General features: G+C 45.1%; 2 protein-coding genes across 12 annotated transcripts in view; one reads left to right on the forward strand and one right to left on the reverse strand.

The window, feature by feature from the left end:
• Positions 1 to 7: 7 nt before the first annotated feature.
• LOC128426412 (NACHT, LRR and PYD domains-containing protein 3) lies at positions 8 to 6287 on the reverse strand. 2 transcript variants are annotated; one of them, XM_053413265.1, is made up of 10 exons: positions 6135 to 6287; positions 5916 to 6058; positions 5159 to 5299; positions 5026 to 5079; positions 3148 to 4936; positions 2237 to 2398; positions 1968 to 2141; positions 1654 to 1821; positions 1110 to 1156; positions 8 to 1001 (listed from the first exon to the last, which is right to left on the reverse strand). In XM_053413265.1, the coding sequence occupies exons 2-10, from the start codon at positions 5959 to 5961 to the stop codon at positions 478 to 480; spliced, it is 3105 nt and encodes a 1034-aa protein (XP_053269240.1). In that variant the 5' UTR covers positions 5962 to 6058; positions 6135 to 6287; the 3' UTR covers positions 8 to 477. The 2 variants fall into 2 exon arrangements, with proteins under 2 accessions (XP_053269240.1, XP_053269239.1); XM_053413264.1 differs by having other exon boundaries at positions 5026 to 5082.
• Positions 6288 to 10854: 4567 nt separating this feature from the next.
• Positions 10855 to 19362, forward strand: part of LOC128426968 (calcium/calmodulin-dependent protein kinase type II subunit gamma) — a 32208-nt gene continuing 23700 nt past the window's right edge. For 7 of the 10 annotated variants that reach the window (XM_053414041.1, XM_053414038.1, XM_053414043.1 and 4 more), the window contains exons 1-3: positions 10856 to 11156; positions 13593 to 13687; positions 19179 to 19238. In XM_053414041.1, the coding sequence (XP_053270016.1) occupies positions 11092 to 11156; positions 13593 to 13687; positions 19179 to 19238 (220 nt within the window). In that variant the 5' untranslated portion in view covers positions 10856 to 11091. Of the gene's footprint in view, positions 11157 to 13592; positions 13688 to 19178; positions 19239 to 19362 lie in introns of all 10 variants that reach the window. The other 3 variants (XM_053414036.1, XM_053414039.1, XM_053414037.1) reach the window with 1 other exon arrangement.

Below are 19362 nucleotides of genomic sequence, written 5' to 3' on the forward strand. Positions count from 1 at the left end.
CTCCACATGTTGTTTCTCTCTTGGTTTTTCTTTGTCTCCCCGAGAGAAAGCCTTTATTAGAAATAACAAATGTACATATATTAACTTCACATTGTTCTTCTATTGACATTTACATTAGTGTACAATTTCCCCTTAGTTTTTTTCCTAACAAAACATTTTCCACTACCTCTCAAGTGGATGTGACGGGACGGACGGATGCATGTGATATATCAGGAACATGTTCTATCTCAATTGTGCCTTTACTGAGTTCCTCCAAATTTTGTCCAGCTGTCAATTGGACTCACAGATGCTTTCAGTGCTCAAAGGTCACAGTGAAATCTTTAGTGCTCTAAAACTGCACTGGATTGTGGTGGATGATAACCACAGTGCAATAATTCAACTTTTTATTTGCATGCACTGAACCTTTCAGTGTAGAGAGCAGGAGGAGGTCCTGAGGTCAGGAGGAATTTGAAGCAATCATTTATGTCCTGGTGAATTTTAGCACAGTTTGATTGTGGCGCCCACCCAGGCAAGCTGAAACCCTGGGTAGACGGCCTCAGTGAAGGAAGTGTGGAAGGTGTGGAGGAGAGTCAGGGAGGCACGGGAGGAGACCAGGTAGAACGACAGTGTCCCCGCTAACCAGTCCAGAAGGACTGCTACTCTGTTGGAGCTGGGTGTGACGGTCAGAGCGGTGTTTGTGGTGCTGTGTAAGGCCCTGAAGCCATCGTCTGTACAGCTCAGGCCCCAGGAGGAGTCATTCCGGCCCAACCAGCTGTCGGCTTCCTCTCCCTTCCTGCACATACGTCTGTAGGCTACTCCTATGAAAGTTCTCCCGCTCCACTCTGTCTCCCAGTAGCACCGGCCGCTCAGTCCCTCTTGACACAACACCTGTCTCCAGAAATCGAACCTCTCGGGGTGGTCGGGATACGGCTGCTTCGTCCAACGCTCCGCTTTCGTGTTCTCCTCGGACAGAGCCAGGTCTTTGTGTGCTGTGTTTGGGTCCAGGTTGAGTTTGGTGATATCTGATTCAATTCAACAGAAATGTTTTTCAGGGTTAAATGTTACCCGGAGCTGTTTTATGAGATAAGACGGAAACAACGAAGTAGAAACACAAAGTGCTGGTTACTCACATTTCTTTGGGCCTGGCTGAATCCTGGATTCACCACACTCTTCCACACTAAAACATAATAGTAGAACAGATGTAGAAGAAATGTAATGCACATTAACTACCACTGTTTGTTTACTGTTAGCTCCATGACTTTGAGCAAGACACACATAATTCAATACATTTCGAAAATTGTCATTCATTCCTAGAGTTGTTAGTATGTGATTTTAGTTTTCTAAAGACTAATGACAGGACAGGGAGCCAATCAGATCGGCCTGGACTAGTGCTCCCCTGGCCCCAGTCCTCCCCTGGCCCCAGTCCTCCACCCCTGGAGGTATAATTATTACTTTTGACTGTTGATAGCGGAGCCTGACCAATATTACATGTTTAGACTGATACTGATATCAGGCTAAAAACAATCTATATTTTGGCCAACATTCACTTTTACCGTAAAGTCATGAAATAAACATTCTCTTAATAAAATAAAAACAGTTTGCTATTATCAATGCAGGGCTCTGTGGTGGATTTTAATGACTTATTCCTCGTTCCGGCTCTTTAGTGGACTCTACCTGAGTTTCTGCAGGCTGCATTGTGGGTCGTCCAGCAGAACAGACAGCAGCTTCAGGCCCAGGTCTCCTGGGTGGTTATAGCTCAGGTTGAGGTCCCTCAGACGGGATGAGTTCAGAGCAGACGCCAGGTAAGTGCAGCCTTCTTCTGTCACTCCGCACAGGGACAAACTTCGAGAGAAGACACCGAGACATTTTATCCGTCTTGATCTCCATCACAAATGACAGCAGCGAGCAGAGTCTGCATGTTTGGCTCTGCACTGTACACTCCTTTTAAATAATTCATCTGGGATGGAATTTCACTCGAGGGCACTCACATGAGTACTTCAAGTTTGCAATGAGGACTCCCCAGTCCACCGGCGAGCACTGAGATTCCTGTGTCCTGAAAGTCGTTGTCAGTGAGGTCCAGGACTTTGAGCTGGCAGGATGCCGAGCTGAGAAATGAGGCCAGGGCTTCGCAGCATTGATCAGTCAAGTTGCAGCTCCTCAGTCTAAAAGCACAGAGAAAAGAGAGAAAGTCTAAAACCATACGCTCACAGATAAAAAACCTTGGAGTAAAAAAGAAAGAAACATGTCAGGTTTTGACCTCAGTGTCTCCAGTTTGATCTTCTTCAGTCCAGCAGAGAGCAGTATAATCCCAGAGTCTGTCAGGTTGTTGTTGCTCAGGTCCAGATCTCTAATTATAGATGAGCCGATGCAGTTTGCCAGGATTTCACAGCAGGTCACAGTGAGATTACATGATTTTAGACTGGAATAGAAAAGGCGAGAGGAGAGGTCAAAAATGTAATAAAGAAATGATATCCAGGTTGCAAAATTGTTTTGACCTTGATATGGCCCGGACATTCCACATCCGGCTCACACACAGCATGGAGTGATGGCACTTTGGTTGCCCGTTCCTGTTTGCCATGTCTGGGTGAGCTATAGGTCAAAGGTGGCCCAAATATATGTTAGTACTATCTGGGTCATATTTACCATTTACAATATGTGCCACTTTAGGTTCACCTCCAGATTACAACTTGCCTAGAGCACCATATGTTTGCCAAAAAGGCTCACCTTAGTGTTGGGACATTTGGGCTACATTTATTGTTTTTACAAGTGGGCAACTTTAGACTCACATCCAATCTGTCTGGGCCACAAAAGGGCCAGAAGGCAACATCATTGCCTGAAGTGGCCCCTCATCCGTATGCTGTTGGCTAGACAGACTCTATTTTAGCCCCCCCCCCCCCCCCCACACACACACACACACACACTCAGAATAGGATGAGCAGGTGTCCTTACTACACCTAAAATGACAGAAAACAGCTTAAAAATTGTTTTATTTGACACAAACTTTAATTATTTGAGTTTGCTCGTTTTCCTATGCACTAACATGGAGGAGGTAGGCCATCAGGGGGCTAGACTACAGTCTTTAGTGCAGCGTGGTTGAATTTTAAAGGACTGCTGTGCCTTGGCAAACGGTATGTGCTCTACCAAGTAGACTTTCATCTAAACACTTACTTTGCCACTTGAGCTGTTTTGACAACAGGCAGCAGCCTCACAAGTCCCTTCTCTGACCTGGTGTAGTTGCTCAGCTCAAACACACTCAGGTCTTCCTCTGACGTCAACAGGACAAAGACCAGAGTGGCCCACTGTGCAGGGGACAGATTGGCTTTTTTCAGACTGCCCGAGCGGAGGTAGCTCTGAATCTCCTCCACGAGCGAGTGGTCGTTCAGCTCGTAGAGGCAGTGGAAGAGATTGAGGCACCTGTCTGTGGACGGACTCGACCTGATCCTCTCCTTGATGTGTTTGATGATCTCTGCTCTGGTCCGTTGGTTTGTTCTGTTGCTGGTCATTACATGTTTCAACAGGGTCTGACTGGAATCCAGAGACAGGCCCAACAGAAAGCGCAGAAAGACGTCAAAATGACCCTTCTCACACTTCAGAGTCTTTTCCACGGCCTCCTTATAGAGAATGAGCTCTGAAGTGTCTCGGAACTGGAAGAGTCTCGAGGCAGACGACTTCTTCACCAGGACGTTGAGGTTTTCGTTGTGGAACATGAGGAAGACGTACAATGCGGCGAAAAATTCCTGCAAGCTCAGGTGCACGAAGCAGAACATCTTCTCCTCGCCTATTGACAGCTCCTCGCTGAAGATCTGTGTGTAGACTCCTGAGAACATGGAGGCCTGCGAAATGCTTATTTCGTATTTGATGAGATCTTTTTCATAGAAGATCAAGCGGCCCTTCTCCAGCCCTTTAAAGGCCAGTTTGCCCAGCGAGATGAGGTTATCTCGGACATCAGCGTTTGAGTCTCGTCTTCCAGGCAGCCTCTTCTTCATGGTCAGCTCATACAAAGACAGGAATTGTATGTACATTTTAGTGAGAGTCTTTGGCGTGTCTTTACTGTCGGTCATCGCCAACTGTTGCTCGAGAACTCTCGCCGCCATCCAGCAGAAGACTGGTATGTGGCACATGATGTGAAGACTCCTGCAGGATTTCACGTGGGCGATCACCCTGTTTGCCAATCCTTCGTCTGCAATTTTCTTCCGGAAGTAGTCGTCTTTCTGCTGGTTGTTGAACCCCCGGACCTCGGTCACCCGGTCAACATACTCGTCGGGTATCTGACAGGAAGCCACTGGGCGAGACGTGATCCAAACAAGACTCAGGGGGAGCAGTGTCCCCCTGACGAGATTGGTCACAAGCACGGCCATTTTGGTGGCCTGCTTCACATCGGAGACGATTTCAATCTTGTGGAAGTCCAAGTGCAGGCGGCTCTCGTCCAGACCGTCCAGGATGAAGAGCATTTTACTTTTACTATTAGTGAAGATTCCTGTGTCTTTCGTATCAGGGAAAAAGACGCTGAGAAGCTCCTCTAGACTGTAGTTTTTTTCTGTCATCAGATTCAGCTCTCGGAAAGCGAGGGGGAACACAAACTCCAGGTCGGTGTTAGCTATCTTATCAGCCCAGTCTAGAGTAAATTTATTGGCGGATACCGTTTTTCCGATGCCGGCCACTCCCCTCGTGATCACCGTTCTGATATGGTGGTGGTGTGGTCCTGGTGGAGGAGCAAAGAGTTCATTGCAGTGGATTGATTTCTCCTGGGCCACATGCATCCTGGATGCCGCCTCAATCTGCCTCACCTCATGTTCCTTATTGACCTCGGCACTTCCACCCTCAGTGATGTAGAGCTCTGTGTAGATTTTATTGAGGGGTATTTGGTTTTCCTTGTCTGTGAGCCCTTCAAACAGGTGGCTGAACTTCCTCTTTAGCGTCTCTCGCAGTTTCCGTTGACATTCGGCTACTTTGTTGCCTGTGAAAATGCGTTCGAAGTTCATTTCAATTTCAGGATTAAAACTTTTCTGTGAATATGTCAAATTCCTAGACGGGCTAGCTACTCACTTTGGGGCTGCAGAGACTCACAGCTGTCTTGGTTCAGTTCTCGAAGGATACTACCTGCTGAGGAAGAAAATAAGACATCAGCAGAGCCCGAGCCTCGTCTTTTACATTCACTGTTTATACTGTGTCTATATACCTTGGCTGACTGAGGTGATAGTGATGTTTAAGTTTCCGATGTTAGAATTGTGGATGAAGGGAGCGACCACGATGCTTCCACTCTGAGCAGAGATGCTGGGAGGTAAATTATGACCCAGATCCTGTATAGACGGAAGAGACCCTGAGAGAAACAACAAAACAACAGGTTGAGATGGAAAATTGTATTGTAGTAAATGATCGCTGGAGTAAAACTGAGTTCTTGAACCTCAATGTTATTGACAAATCTTATCTCAGCACTGGATCCACTTTCTTGCAGTGCTTAGTATTTTTACCCCAGGTTATGTTTTCATCTGCGTTTAGGCAGCAGGATTACGGCAAAAACCACACAACCGATATCCATGAAATGTTGTGGAGGGCTGTATCACAACCCAAGGAAGAAGCCATAACATTTTTGGTGCAGAGCCAATCAGGGGCTGATCAAGATATTGTTGTATTTTTACATTAGTTTTTTTTTTTTCTCAAGAGATAATCCACAGATCTTTATGCTAAATCAATCCATAGAGTGCTTGTCTTTATGAACAGGTGACATTTTGTGCAGATCTGGATGATCCATATTTTCAAAATCAAAATAAGTATTTTCAGCAAGGTGATCTTCATTCACTTCGATATAGAGGATGGTTTACCTTATATGTATATTATGTAAATTAAATATGGCAATAAAGTGGTCCATCTGCCTTGTGGAATGTACGGTATGTGTTCACCGAGTTCCCCTCTGGTTCTAGATTTGACTTTCTCACCTTGCAAAACCTCATCTGTTTCATCAGCAGCACTCTTTTCCTCCATGTTTTTCACATCCTCTCCGTGATCTGTTCATCGATGCTCTTCATCAGCGGTCTTCATCTGAGAGGTTAACTTCCCTGCATACTTTCGGTCGGGCAAACTGTAAAAACAAACAACATTCTTTCACACACGGGATCAGTCAAAGCGACAGAACAATACATTAAGAAAAGACCTACCTGCTTCAGCAGTGGTTTGGGTAACGGCTGTCATTTCCGCAGCTACTCGTGAGAAGAATTTGCAACAGATCCTGTACAAAAAAGAAACCATCAAACCTCCATGTGATGGTGACAAACACGGAAGGCGGTGCTTCCTGTCTGCACAGTCCTTGTGTGAGCTGCAACTCTTAGTTTTTTTCGGAAGTGTAACCTTCAGTTTCATTTAAATAAAATAAAACAGCCTGTGTAGATTTTCTGCACAGGCAATTGGTGCACAATAAGAAGATTGCTTTTTAAATTTAGAGGGTATTTATTATTTTTTCTTTTAAATAAAATTACGTTGGGATGCTTAGTATGCAGACTTTTAGTAATTAGGCTAATTTGTCTATCTACAGTATCTATCTATCTATCTAACACCAAATAGCACATGAATCATTCTTGTTTTCTTTTTCTTTTTCTCTTATAAGAGTTAGACATGCGTGTAGGATTATTTGGTAATTACTAAGTGCTATTCTTGTTATTTTTCAATGCAATACACTTCTTGTAAGTTTGTGGATCAATGATTTTAAGAAAGCATTGAACAGCTGCATTCTTACAGGGGTGAAAGTTGCTGTTTTTCCTTTTCCAGGCTCCAATGCTGCAGCTTTACCTGCTGTGAACAGACGGTGGAGGCAGAGTCCACTTCTAGCACATTTGCAGAACAATGGGGGCAGATGAAGACTCCAACGCTCAAAGTAATTGATTGACCAAAGTTATTGACTGATTCATTCGTGCCGGTGAAATTTAGGAATGATGTTAAGAGTCTTTTATAGTAGTAATTTTTTACCCTCAACGTTTCTGTTTCATTACAGAGCCCATAACTCCCTCTATTCCGATATCTTCCAACCATCACCTATTAGTTTCTAGTTGAGGGCCCTGAGGATCTGGAATACCTGTTTTTAAATCAGTACATAAAAAATATTTTAAGCCCATTTAACATCCGATTTTTAACTGGTTGTAATGGATGTTTTTTTTTGTCGTTCATTATTTTTCTTACTTTTATTTTCTTACTCGTTAGATTTGTTTTCCTGTTTCGTTTGTGTTGTTTCATGCCCATGAATTTTGTAAATCCCTTTGTAACTTTAATAAGTGCACAGTTTCATAATTTACTCATAGAAATGGTCATCTAGGTTTTGCTTTGTAATCCCCCCTGTTGTTCCTACTCCAAATTAAAAGATCCCCTTTTTATGCAGTTTTACATCAATCGGTCGTAAAAAATAGTTGCAGATTATTTTAATATTAGTTGATTAGTTAACCACTAAGCGAGCTATATGGTGTTGTTTTATTGTTAAATCCTTTCGCAGATGCTGCTGAAAATAATAACAATAGTACAACTGACAGCCAATATCTCCACTTGACTGAGCTCTTGTGGAGACAGCCATTTACTGAATGCACCTCTAAAAGTCCAGATTTCAAACTCTATCTCTAGAGGAAATTTAATTCGCTGACTACTTTTTGTGATGTAATTAAAGTTTTTGTTATTATCTGTAGTTCTGATTTACTATGTTTCATTTAGTAGATTTATTATGATATTTATTATCATTCAGCTATACTTACATATATATATATATATTTTTTTACATCATAGTTCCTTTGTTGCGGTGCCCTTAAGTAAAGTAGGAGTGTGATATTTAGAAATTTACCATCACTTATTTATTCTGGCCAAGATGAGTGAACGCCCTGGCATTTCATCTGCAGCACCAACCACTTTACACACACACACACACACACACACACACACACACACACACACAGACACACACACACACACACACACACACACACACACACACAAATGCCCTGGATGGATGCTGCTGCCAAAAAAGAAACCGAGAATGACTGACTTCCTGAGCAGTTGGGGGAGAGGGGGGGGGGCACCACAACAGTATATCTGCTGAAGCAACAAGGAGCGTTACTCATTCACTTCTCCCCTCTCCCGCCCCATTCAGATTATTTCTCCAAAACAGTGATGAGGGAACAGGACAGTCATGACTCAGCTCTGGGCCCCATGCACCCTCTCGGTTGTGATGATGTAACAGATGGCGTATTCACCCTCATTAGTCAGTAGAAATGAAAAGTCCTTTCTAAATGTACGACAGCGAGTGAAGCTCTGATTGCACAAGTCTATCCTGCCTACAGAGAGTTTGCCACAGAGGTCGTGACTCCAAAAGGCATGGAGGTATAAACGACTAGTGCAGGACGTGTTCTAAACCTGCCTGTTTATTTGGCCTGTGGTCATGTTCCAGAGCTACTCTGTCTTGGGATTCCTCTTCAAACTGTCACGTCTCCATTGTTTGTGTAATGGACGTCGTGTGCACAGCTTTTTATAAACAGTCTTTGGTGCAGAGTGAAGTAAGAACAATTTGCGTTCATCCTGCCTGGTTTCTCTGCAATGAATTTTGTTTTTATCGTCTATGTCGTTATGGAAATTAAAGTGAATTTGCCTCATTACTGTTCACATGTTTGGCTTATATGTTTAAGTTTGAAAGATTGACTCAACTGGTTTTCTATTTGTTTATTTCCACAACAACTTGTGTAACAAAAGATATGTTATTCGGCTCGATATAAAACATTGCAGCAAGAAAACAATATTAATTTCCCTCAAGGCTTCAACTGACACCATGCCAAAAGACAAATGCTATAAAGATTTTGCTATTCAACCTATTAAATCACTAGTCTATTTTCTAATCATATCCTAAAAAAGAAACTGTGCCCATTTCTTTCTATGAGCTTTTCCAATCTGAATTTTCTATGAGCGTGGGTCGCGTGAGAGTATCAACATCTTTTTGCCATTTTAAGAAGTGCTGAGTGTGATTCACAGCAGGGTGGCATAGGAACATGTGAATAGCTGCTATCTTCATGTGCGTTTTCCATTGCAAATGCGTCTCTGCCCTTCTTTCTCATGTCACTGCTAAGTCACAATCAGCTGGAGAGGAGAGTCAGAGTCTAATTTGTAGCACACAGTTAAATGATGAATGGTGTGTAACGGCCCTTGGGCCCAACCAACAAGTCCGGCTATACACAACCATGATACTACATGATGGGAGCATCGCCGTCTTTCTTTTCTCCGCCGCTTTCTGCTGAAACCATCCCACTTTCTCTTCCCTCGGCCTCCCGTGCTCTCACTCCTCTTCCCTCCTCTGCTTCTCCGTCTCTCATCGGGCGGGCAAGGCGCAGTGTGTGGTTGGTGTGAGATAACAAAGGGCTGAGGAGTTCACCGTTACATAACTTCTGTGGAGGCTGAGGAGGTGGAGGAAGAGGAGGCGAGGCAGCAGGGGTTAGCACGTAGCAAAAGGAGGGCAGGAGAGGGCGAGTAGCCTACGTTGCACGGTGCTCGTTTGTCTTCCGCGGAACACACACACACACACACACACATGCATGAACACACACACACACACACACGCTGGCCTCCTTTCGCTGCTCTCCATCACATATTCAGCTGGCTCGCGCACCGCAGATATAGCGCGGCCTCATAATATTTGAACTTCTCAGCGCTTCGGCTTTGTGTTCCCACGCCGTCAACCACGCATAAAGATTTTCGAGTGAAATCACCATTCGGCTCGTCTCTGTCGGTGTGTCTATGTGCTGCTCGCCGTGCCACCTCTGAGCCGGAGTGCTGAGCAGGCAGACACACACACACACACACACACACACACTCACACACACACATACGGAGTCACACACACAAGGGGGCCTCTAAACTCTGAAGCTGGGAGGGCTCCCTCCAGCCCCACCCGCCTGTCCTCTGATGGCCTCCCACTCATGCCACATTAAACATTTAGCAAGGCACTCTGGATCCGTGTGACACCATCTTCTAGCGCCACCAAGCCAACGGCCCTCACACTGTGGAAATAAACTAAACCAAAGGAGAAAAAATAGGTACACGCTGGTCTGCGGGAACCTGATACAGCGAGTCACACTATTCCCCCTCTTAATCATAGTGCTTCTTTCTCACACACACACAAACACACACACACACACACACACACACACACACACACACACACACACACACACACACACACACACACACACACACACACACACACACACACACACACACACACACACGCACACACTCCTGAATGCAAAGGCAAAATCTGTGTTTTAGAAAAGGCCTTTATTCTACTGAGAGTAAGGGCTGCACTAATCAATATTGATCTGTGTAGCGTATGTGTGTGTGTTTGCATTTGCGTGGACTTGTGCAGCCTGTGAGTGTGTGTGTGTGTGTGTGTGTGCGTGTCACAGTTTGCCTCTCTGCTGCAGTGAGGTGTGACCCGGGCTTGGGTGTATCCCAAACAGTGCAGCAAAAATGACGCCGTGATGTTTTCCTCTATTTCTTTTGTTCTTGCAGATAACGAGGGGAAACAGGAACTGGATGTCACAGCCACGTTCTCAAGACGGGAACATGCGGGGCGGCCGGATCGTGCACGCTAGCGACAATATGTGGCATCACGATGCTGCACCCCCCAGCCCCCGCCACCAGAGGGTTCGCCCGCTCTAAACAAGGCAAAGAATTCAGCGCCTTCTCCCCACATTTGCAGTGACTTCACTGATCCTCAGGCCTTATAGTCTCATGCTGAAGGAGCCTGATCTCGCGAGGATTCCTTCCCTCTGCACAGACACACACGAACACACGCGCGCACACACCACGCACCATCATCATCATCACTCCTCCTCCTCCTCCTCCTCTCCCCAGCCCCTCCCTTTCCGTCCCCTGCTCGCCTCTCTCCTCTCCAGTCTTGCCTGCCTGTCAGATCGGTGCTCCAGTGTCGGAGGCTAGGCTACCCTCCTCCTTCTGCTTCTTCTTCTTCTTCTCTTCTTCTCCTTCTTCTTCTTCTTCTCCTCCACCTTCTCCTCCCCGGACCCCGTTACGAGAGAGCCAGCCGCCGTCGTACCCCAAGGCTCGGGCTCCGCCGCCTCTCTCACAGCCACGACCATGGCGACCCCCGTGACTTCCACCAGGTTCACCGACGAGTACCAGCTGTACGAGGAGCTCGGGAAGTAAGCAGCCAGCCCAGTGTGCACCGTGTCTGCCTTGTCGTTTTGTGTGTGTCCCCCCTCCCCAACGCCCACCCCCGCAACCTCGCCTCACTCACTGCACTCCTCGCTAGCCACCTAGCACGGCGCTAGCTAGACGAACTAGCCCTGTCGCGTCGCAGCGCTTTGAATGATGTGTGTCAGCGGGCGTGAAGCGGCGTGTGTTGTTGGTGCAGTCCGGCTAAATTTACCGCTGCTAACGGCTAACTAGCTTGCCCCGCCGCATTAACAGAGAGAGCGACTAGCTACCACGCCGATATTGATATACTAGCTGCGTTAGCCCAGCAGCGTTGCGTCTTTTTTTTGTCTCTCTCCCCCGCCCCCCCCCGGTGCTAATGGTGACGAATGTAAAAATATCGATGCATGCAGCGGCACTCTGGTGCTCGCCAGCCGTGTCCGGTGGAGCCGTCAGCGGGGCCCGCTGGAGACGCAGGAAGGAGACGCAGCCCCGTTGACATGTCACCGGCCCCCGGGGTTCTGACAGCTCCGTGCGGGCTCAGACCAGAGGCTGTGGTCGGCAGCGAACTAGGCCGATCACCCTTTTTTTTTTTCCTTCCTCCCCCCCGAGCAGCTGCAGATGATTTGTGTAACCGCGTTGAGTAACGTCACGTACCCCTGGATCATTTCATGAGGAAGTTATTGGCTGCGTTGTGTTTGCGCCGTAATACGCACTGAGAGGCTCCGCACAGCCGCCGGCCCCCGATCGCGATGTTATCAATAAATGTATAGAAGCTGTGGCCGCTGATCGAACAGCTCATGCAGTTTTAATCCAATGGCACATTTGGTGATTTACCGTGCAGGAGGCAGTGACGTGTTTTCTCGGTATTTTCATGACGGCAAGAAAACCGGGCCACTGCCTCCTCTGTTTCATCATCATAATCAGCAGCAGCAGCGGCAGCATCTGTTGTTCTTGGCCGGTGAAGCGCCCCCGCCCCCGGGTTGTGCCCAAAGCAGCGGTGGCAGGGCGGCTCCATAAAGATGCACCAGCCTCAATTTCCAGCTGCCATCTTCACTATCTGCCTAATAATCCACAGCGCTGATTGCACAGCCAGTGCACTTGCACACGCATACATGCAGATACACCCACACGATCACAGTGTATCAGGGCTCCACTGCTCTTGATTCTCTCCTCCACGCTGACAGCTCGCCTCGGCTTATGTTCCTCTGCCCGCTTGTTAATGCATTTTGCTCTGTCATAGGTTATTAACGTCAGAGCACTGACTTGCACTGCTGTCACCTCTCATTTACTGGTAAATAATTGAAACCGAAAGCAGAGTGGTCGGAGTGCAGCAGTAAGAAGCAGCCCTCCGTGTGTGATCAGGAGTAGTGCATTCGGTAAAAAGCAGCCTTCCCTTTTCAGGAAAGATGTGAAGAGGGCCAGATACTGCAGCTTAGTACAGGCTCTGATTTCGGCACCCAAAAAAATCTTGCACTGCTCGAATTGCATGACTCTGCCAAGGCCCAACAGTCCGCTCAGATTGAAACAAGCCTTATTGCTAAGGCTACGTTGCGTTTGTCAGCTACTCATTGGTAGCTGAAAAAAAAACCTTAAATCCACTTATTTGGATCTGCACAGAATTGCACATGCTCATCTGAATCTTTTAATCAAGATTCACATGTATTTTTCTGAGAATCAATGAAAATGTTGAAAAATCTGGCAATGCTAAAGAAAAGTGAAAAAAGGCACATGGATTAGCTTCCCTGATCCATACTGCACCCTTCCATAAAGTTACATGGTAATCCATCCAGTAGGTTTTGTGTATTTCTGCTTTGTAACAGACAAACAAAAACAGATAACACATAACCTCCTTTGCAGAGGTAATGACTTCTCCTCAAAATTGAACCATCACCATATAAGCAAGCAGGTGAAAATGTGAGGCATTTAGGTCAATATGACCGTGTTAAGCACTTTCCTTTCTGCTTGAGCTGATTTTATAACGGAACATTGTTACCATATGAATGCGTTAAATGTTGCATATTGTTGTGCATGATGATGCCCATTCATTCTTGGAGATGGCTGGTTGAAATTGAATTTCCGTCAGAGCAATAGGTTGCATTGTATTGAGTGTCCATCAGAGATTAACAAAAGTGCGTGGTCATTCATCAATCCATGTGTGCCAGCACTCGTGCTGGAGATGAAGTCATTTTAAGTGATTGTTGCTCAGGTTTTCATATTGTGTATGCGGATGCGCTGATAATCCTGTTTGTGTGTCTCTGTCCGTGTGTGTGTGTGTAAGAGAGAGAAAGTCGAAGATTGTTAGCATACACAAACAAACTACTGCCTAACGCATGGATGCAGTTTCAAATGTCACAGTGTGTCTGTGTTTATGAGAGAGAGTGAGAGAGAGAGCGCATCTGAAATGGAATTGATTTTTGGATCTTGATGTTCTTTCTTCTTAGGGGAGCTTTTTCAGTGGTGCGTAGGTGTGTAAAGAAGTCATCAGGACAGGAGTATGCTGCAAAAATCATCAACACTAAGAAGCTGTCTGCCAGAGGTATGGTAACACACCACGCACGCTCACACACACACGCAGTTATGTGCTTGTTCTTTGTTTGTGATGCATATTGCGAAGGAGCTCTGTAAATTTTCAAATTACAACATTGCTCTTTCTTGGTATTCAATAAAGGCTCTGGAAATTTATTGAGTAACATTCCGTGGATGACATAAGTGTCTTGGGAATAATCCAATGAACTAGATCAAGGTGCCGCCTCCTATTAATATAGAAATCCTATAATTTCAATATTGCTATGAAGCAGTTCATCTCACTGATCGCTCTGCCTTATTGGTAAAGTTTACATATGAACCAGAATCCCATAATTCCAGTAGCAGGTAAAACATTTTATGCAATCATCGTCTGTTGGGAGTATAAATCAGCAACTTCTTCGTGGTTTAATGACCGCCCATAAACACTGTATTGAATAACTCTCAATCACTCCTCTGAGGTATCATTATGCAGCTGCTGGACAACTAATAGATCCAAAGTCCTGAGAAGCTCCTCATGACTTGGACACACACATACACACACACACACACACACACACACACACACAGGACTGAAATAAAGCAATAAGTATTGGCAGCACATGAATGATCTCTCGATACTGTTATCTTATTAATTGTTGCCTCGGTGTATTCACATAACCCTGCGTATATTCATGCCCACGTGCACTCGCCCGGTGTGGCGTGCCATTTCGTATCAATGATGAAAGCTCATTTCAGTGTGTCAGAACCTCCCCTGTCTCCAGACTCGAATGCTTAATTGCTTTCTCCTTTTTTTTTTATCTGACAAATAAGAACTACACACCTTCCTGACATTCACACACATACCTGGATTGATTTGTTCTCCTTACCTGCACACTACCTCATTATCTCTGTGCCAATCGCCCTCACTGCCTTTCTTTTGTCTTTCCACGATGGGGGATTGGTTCGTATTGAGGCTAATCCACTTATGCTAAATGTATCTCATCAACCACTAAGACCTCATGGATTCCATAGGCGCCTCCCTGTTTGCTCAGTTTTTTCCGATGTGTGTGTTTGAGGGAAAACTAATAGTAAGCTAATAGAGCATGTCAGTGAGGCGTTTGTGAGTGTGTTGTAATGCCGTTATTGTTCTAACCCGGCCATCCAAGTGTGCACATAGGGCAGATCCTGGTATAAATGTCCCACCAAGGAAAAGTAAGGGCTTAGCAGAAAACGGTTGGCTCTTTACTGAGGTGCGAAGCACAATGTAGGCCTGTGTATATATGTGTGTGTTTTTGCCTCGGGTAGAAGAAAAGCCCGTCCAGGATACGAAGAGGAGGAGATTTTATAGTCTTGCAAGGAGGTCAGTGACACTCTGCACCAAGGAAGAAAGGTGAAATGAGAGAAAGAGAGAGCGAGACACTATAGGCCGAGAGAAGGAGGAAACAAGGGGCGAAGAGAAGAATTGCTGTAGGCCGTGCGTCTGACGCTAACATGCACCTACACACACACAAAACACAACATTGTCCACACATGGAGCCATCCAGTGCATGAGCAGGCAGCTTGCCCGGTAGGATTTGGGTGGTTTTTTTTAGCCCGATGGGGCGAGTCTGACCTCACGCGTGGCCTGGTGGGTAAGTCTCTCAAAGCTCTGGTAAACACTGCAGTAATCTGAGGAGGGGGGAGGAGGTGGGGGTGTAGGGAGGGAGTCTGAGGAAAGAAGGAAGGACATGAAAGAAGGAAGGAAGCGAGAGGAAGAAAGGGATGTCAGGGATGGATGTAGGCAGTTGGCGCTGGGATAGTCCAGCCTACAAGCAGTTGGAGGTGGATGCAAGTGGGCAGCCGTGTGCACAAGACACTCCCACGCTCACAAAAATCATGCACCTGACTTTCACCCAGAGAATCAAGGGTCTTGATTATAATGTTTTTGTCTCCTATATATATTTTAGTTCATATTCTATAAAACTCCACATGCTATTAGTTGCATACGAAAGTGCAGATATTGCCGCGCTGGGTGTGTTACGACTTTCACTGCGAAGGGCGCTCTGAAGGGCGCTCTGTTTTATTTTTTTGTAGATTTAAAAGACTGTGGAATGTAGATGGCTACTGCATTGTCTGCTGCAAGTGTGTGTGTGTGTGTGTGTCAGACTGAGACAGACTATCCACTTTGATGTGCTGCCCTTGTACTTTTCCTCCTCAACATCGTCGTAGTGTCCTACATTCAGTGTCCTGGGGCGGTATGATTGTCCCAGTGAGAATAATTTAAGTTGTGCTCTTCGACTAATTTTATTTATTGTTCAGCAGTTTCCCCTACTCCTGCCTGTTAGGTCTAAGCTCACCTCCCGCAGCTAAACTCTGTTTCATAATTACTGTGGTCAAATCAGGAAGACTCAGCCGTCATCTCGCCTGAGTGATGACACGGTTCAGACCTCTGACTCACTGCCTGTGTCTCTGATTTGTGCAGTGATTTAAGATTTGGTGGTGGATTTTTCCCTGAATGCAAAAGCAGCTGATTTTGAGACTTTTGTCATCCAGATTAGGATTGGGGGGTGTCCCTTTTTAACGTAGCTAGCTACCGAGACATATGCATGAAAAACAATGAAAATGTATAGTTGTAAGTCCACATTAAGAGATATCAACATGTTTCTTAAAACATCTTGTAAAACATTAAGTCAAATCGTTCTAACAACAGATACCACCTTCCCACTGCGACTGATATCAGCCAACATGAGTAAGATTGTCAGTCTGAGTAATGAAGTGAAACAGAATTGCGCTTCAGTCTAATTGTCACACTACCCTCTGTGTGTTTCCTGCCATTGATCAGAAAAGGGGGGCTTAGGGCTTTGTCTGAATTGGTGGTGTGTCGCGGAAGTTTACAAGTATAATTTACATGAGCTTTCTTTTTTGCTCTAGAGAGCCAAAGTAAAACCTGTTCAACCAAACCTTCTGGGTTCTGTTACAAAAGCAAGAATACCTCATTCAGTAATAAATTCAGTTTCTGTATTGTAATCGTATACATTCTTGGGACAGAGCTTCTGACAGTTTAAACCACATATGTCTATATAAATATGGTATTTATAAAAAAATTTAATGTTATGGTTTTTGTTGTTTTTTTCTTCAACATTTTTAGCCGCATTTAATCAATCCAATTTCTCACAAGCCCTTGATGTTCATGGCCTAAAGGTCATGACTTTACAAAAGAGCCGGTGGGGGGGATGTTGATGGCTCAGCAGGTCTGTAATAACAGCTGGATTGAGAAGAGAGGACTCAGAGAGAGAGGCAGAGATTACTTACTTATTGATTTGCTTACATAGTTCATGATTTTTATGACTGTTGTTTTGTATTAAGACAAAATAGAACTTTCACGTACTGTCAATAAGAATTTTATTTTGTTTAATCAAGGCATTTGGAAGCATTTTATTCCTCAAGTGTGTGAAAGCAGCTACCTGCTGGCAAACGCAAAACAATAAAAACATATTCGTTCTAACCCTTAGGCAAAGTGCATACGAACGGTTTTACAATAGCTATTGCAGAGGTAAAACAAGATATTGCATCCCTATATTTAGTGCTGTTTATCAGGTAATAAATTGCGTGATATCGTACATATTTTTTAAATGCCCACTGAAAATGTACAAACCCCCCAAAGTACTGTCACGATATCAATAACTATGTATTCTGTCCAAATTAAATCGGTGTTTGAATGCATCAGTATATCCCAGTTTCGATGTAAACTTGCCTGAAACGGATTGAACGGGATCCTCTGCGAAATTTATGACTTTCTATGTGTGGCAGAGAGACGGGCACGTGTGTTGGGTCCACTCCATCCTCTTCAGCTGATGTAAGATGGCTGTGGGCCCGCCCCACGGCAAGGCAGATGGCCAATTAGAGAGCAGCAGGAAGTGCCAGTAATTACCCTCCAGCCCTCTCTTTCCTGTCTTCTTCTACCACACACTCTCGCACCAACAAATAAGGAGATTGAATGAATTAGTGAGTGCTGCAGTGACACTGCACCAGGGTAGTCAGCTATTCACAAACACACATACGTACACAGGGGAGCTGTTATCCTCTTCCAGCAAATGGACGTTCCATGTAATCCTCCCTCCTTTTGCGCTGTGTGTCCGTGCTTTCTGTGTCACTGGCGTAAGTAGGAGGTTCAGGTCTCTCTCTCAGATGAGGGAAATCTATACCTGCAGCAAAATGACAAAGAGGGTGGAGGACGGTAGATGTGGAGAGTGTAGCACCATGCTATAGTGCAGACGACAGATCTTCAAAACAGCTGACGTCAGCTTCAAAACGCATCCAAGTAGGGAACAAGTTTTGGGAAATTATGCTAAGACATGACAAACTGAAACTGTTGCAGAAAGCTACACTGCTTCCTATAACAGCGTGGTCTTATATTATGTCTGTACATACTCTATTGCATCTATAGGGGAACAGTTGGTCGAGATGGTATTTGATTGCACAGCAACAGCATGTGAAATATATCTGAGGCTGTTGCTGCACTGGGGAAATGAATGCAAATCTTAGCAAGGCTGCGTCATTGTTTGCGTCTGTGTCACAGTTTGTGTGCTGCACTCCCCGTTGAGCTATGGGGTTTAGTTAGCTATACCACAGTCATAACACACACACACACACACACACACACACACACACACACACACACACACACACACACACACACACACACACACACACATCTGGATCTTCACTAGTTACCCCAAGCGACCTCTGACCTCAACAGCACGGTTGTGGCTACTGTGGGAGGGAGGAGCGTTACACTGTCATGTGGTTTATGTGCTTACAACTCGCACAAACTCATGCGAGCACATTCATAGCTACAGGATTCAGTCAAATCTTCATACACGGATGTTGGTTTAGACACTGGGCATGTGTGTTCTTGTTAGCATCGCCTCCCAGCCAGGAGTGCAAACACTGCAACGCTCAATAACCGATCCGGTCTTCACGCAAACACCTTTACTCACATGCAAACGAATTCCCCCATTACTACACAGCCTCATTAATTTTAGCTCACTGGTTAATAACCTTAACTAATACCACACACTCCCTGCTCAAGCTATGCTTGTGACTTTTACAGTTCAGGAGCAAATGCAGCTGCTCAGCTTCCAAGTACTGTATCTCTGAAAGGTTAGCACCATGGTGTAAAATATTTGCATTGATGTACACCAAAAAATTCCCATTTAAATACTTGTAGTGCAAGTATTTAAATACAAATGTTTACTTTGTTTGTGACTGAAGTAACTACTCAAGTAAATAAAAAGTTCAAAGAAAATTACACAAGTTAGTCATGTTAAGTTGAAATCTAAATGTTAATAGATACATTACTGAATGAAATGGCATCATGCATAGATATTTTTGAAGAAACTTTAAAAAAGTTATTTTGTCTGCCCGCCTATAGCAGGAATCTCAACTAATGTATCAAAAGTCTTGTTTTACCATGTACCAGTGTAAGCATGCTTTCTTGCTCTGATTGCAACTCGTCTAAACAGTGACTTTTCTCTCCTCAGACCATCAGAAGCTTGAGAGAGAGGCTCGTATCTGCCGTCTCCTGAAGCACCCCAACATCGGTGAGTCTTTGTTCACAAGGCTAAATGTGCACGGTGTGATTTTGTGTGCACACAGTGTTGCTCATGCTTTAAGAATAAGTACTGTACCTGGACATCACCTGTATTGGTCCATACCGTTGTTCTG

The sequence above is a fragment of the Pleuronectes platessa genome, chromosome 21 (assembly GCF_947347685.1).
Source record: "Pleuronectes platessa chromosome 21, fPlePla1.1, whole genome shotgun sequence".
In the NCBI taxonomy this organism is placed as follows: Eukaryota; Metazoa; Chordata; class Actinopteri; order Pleuronectiformes; family Pleuronectidae; genus Pleuronectes; species Pleuronectes platessa.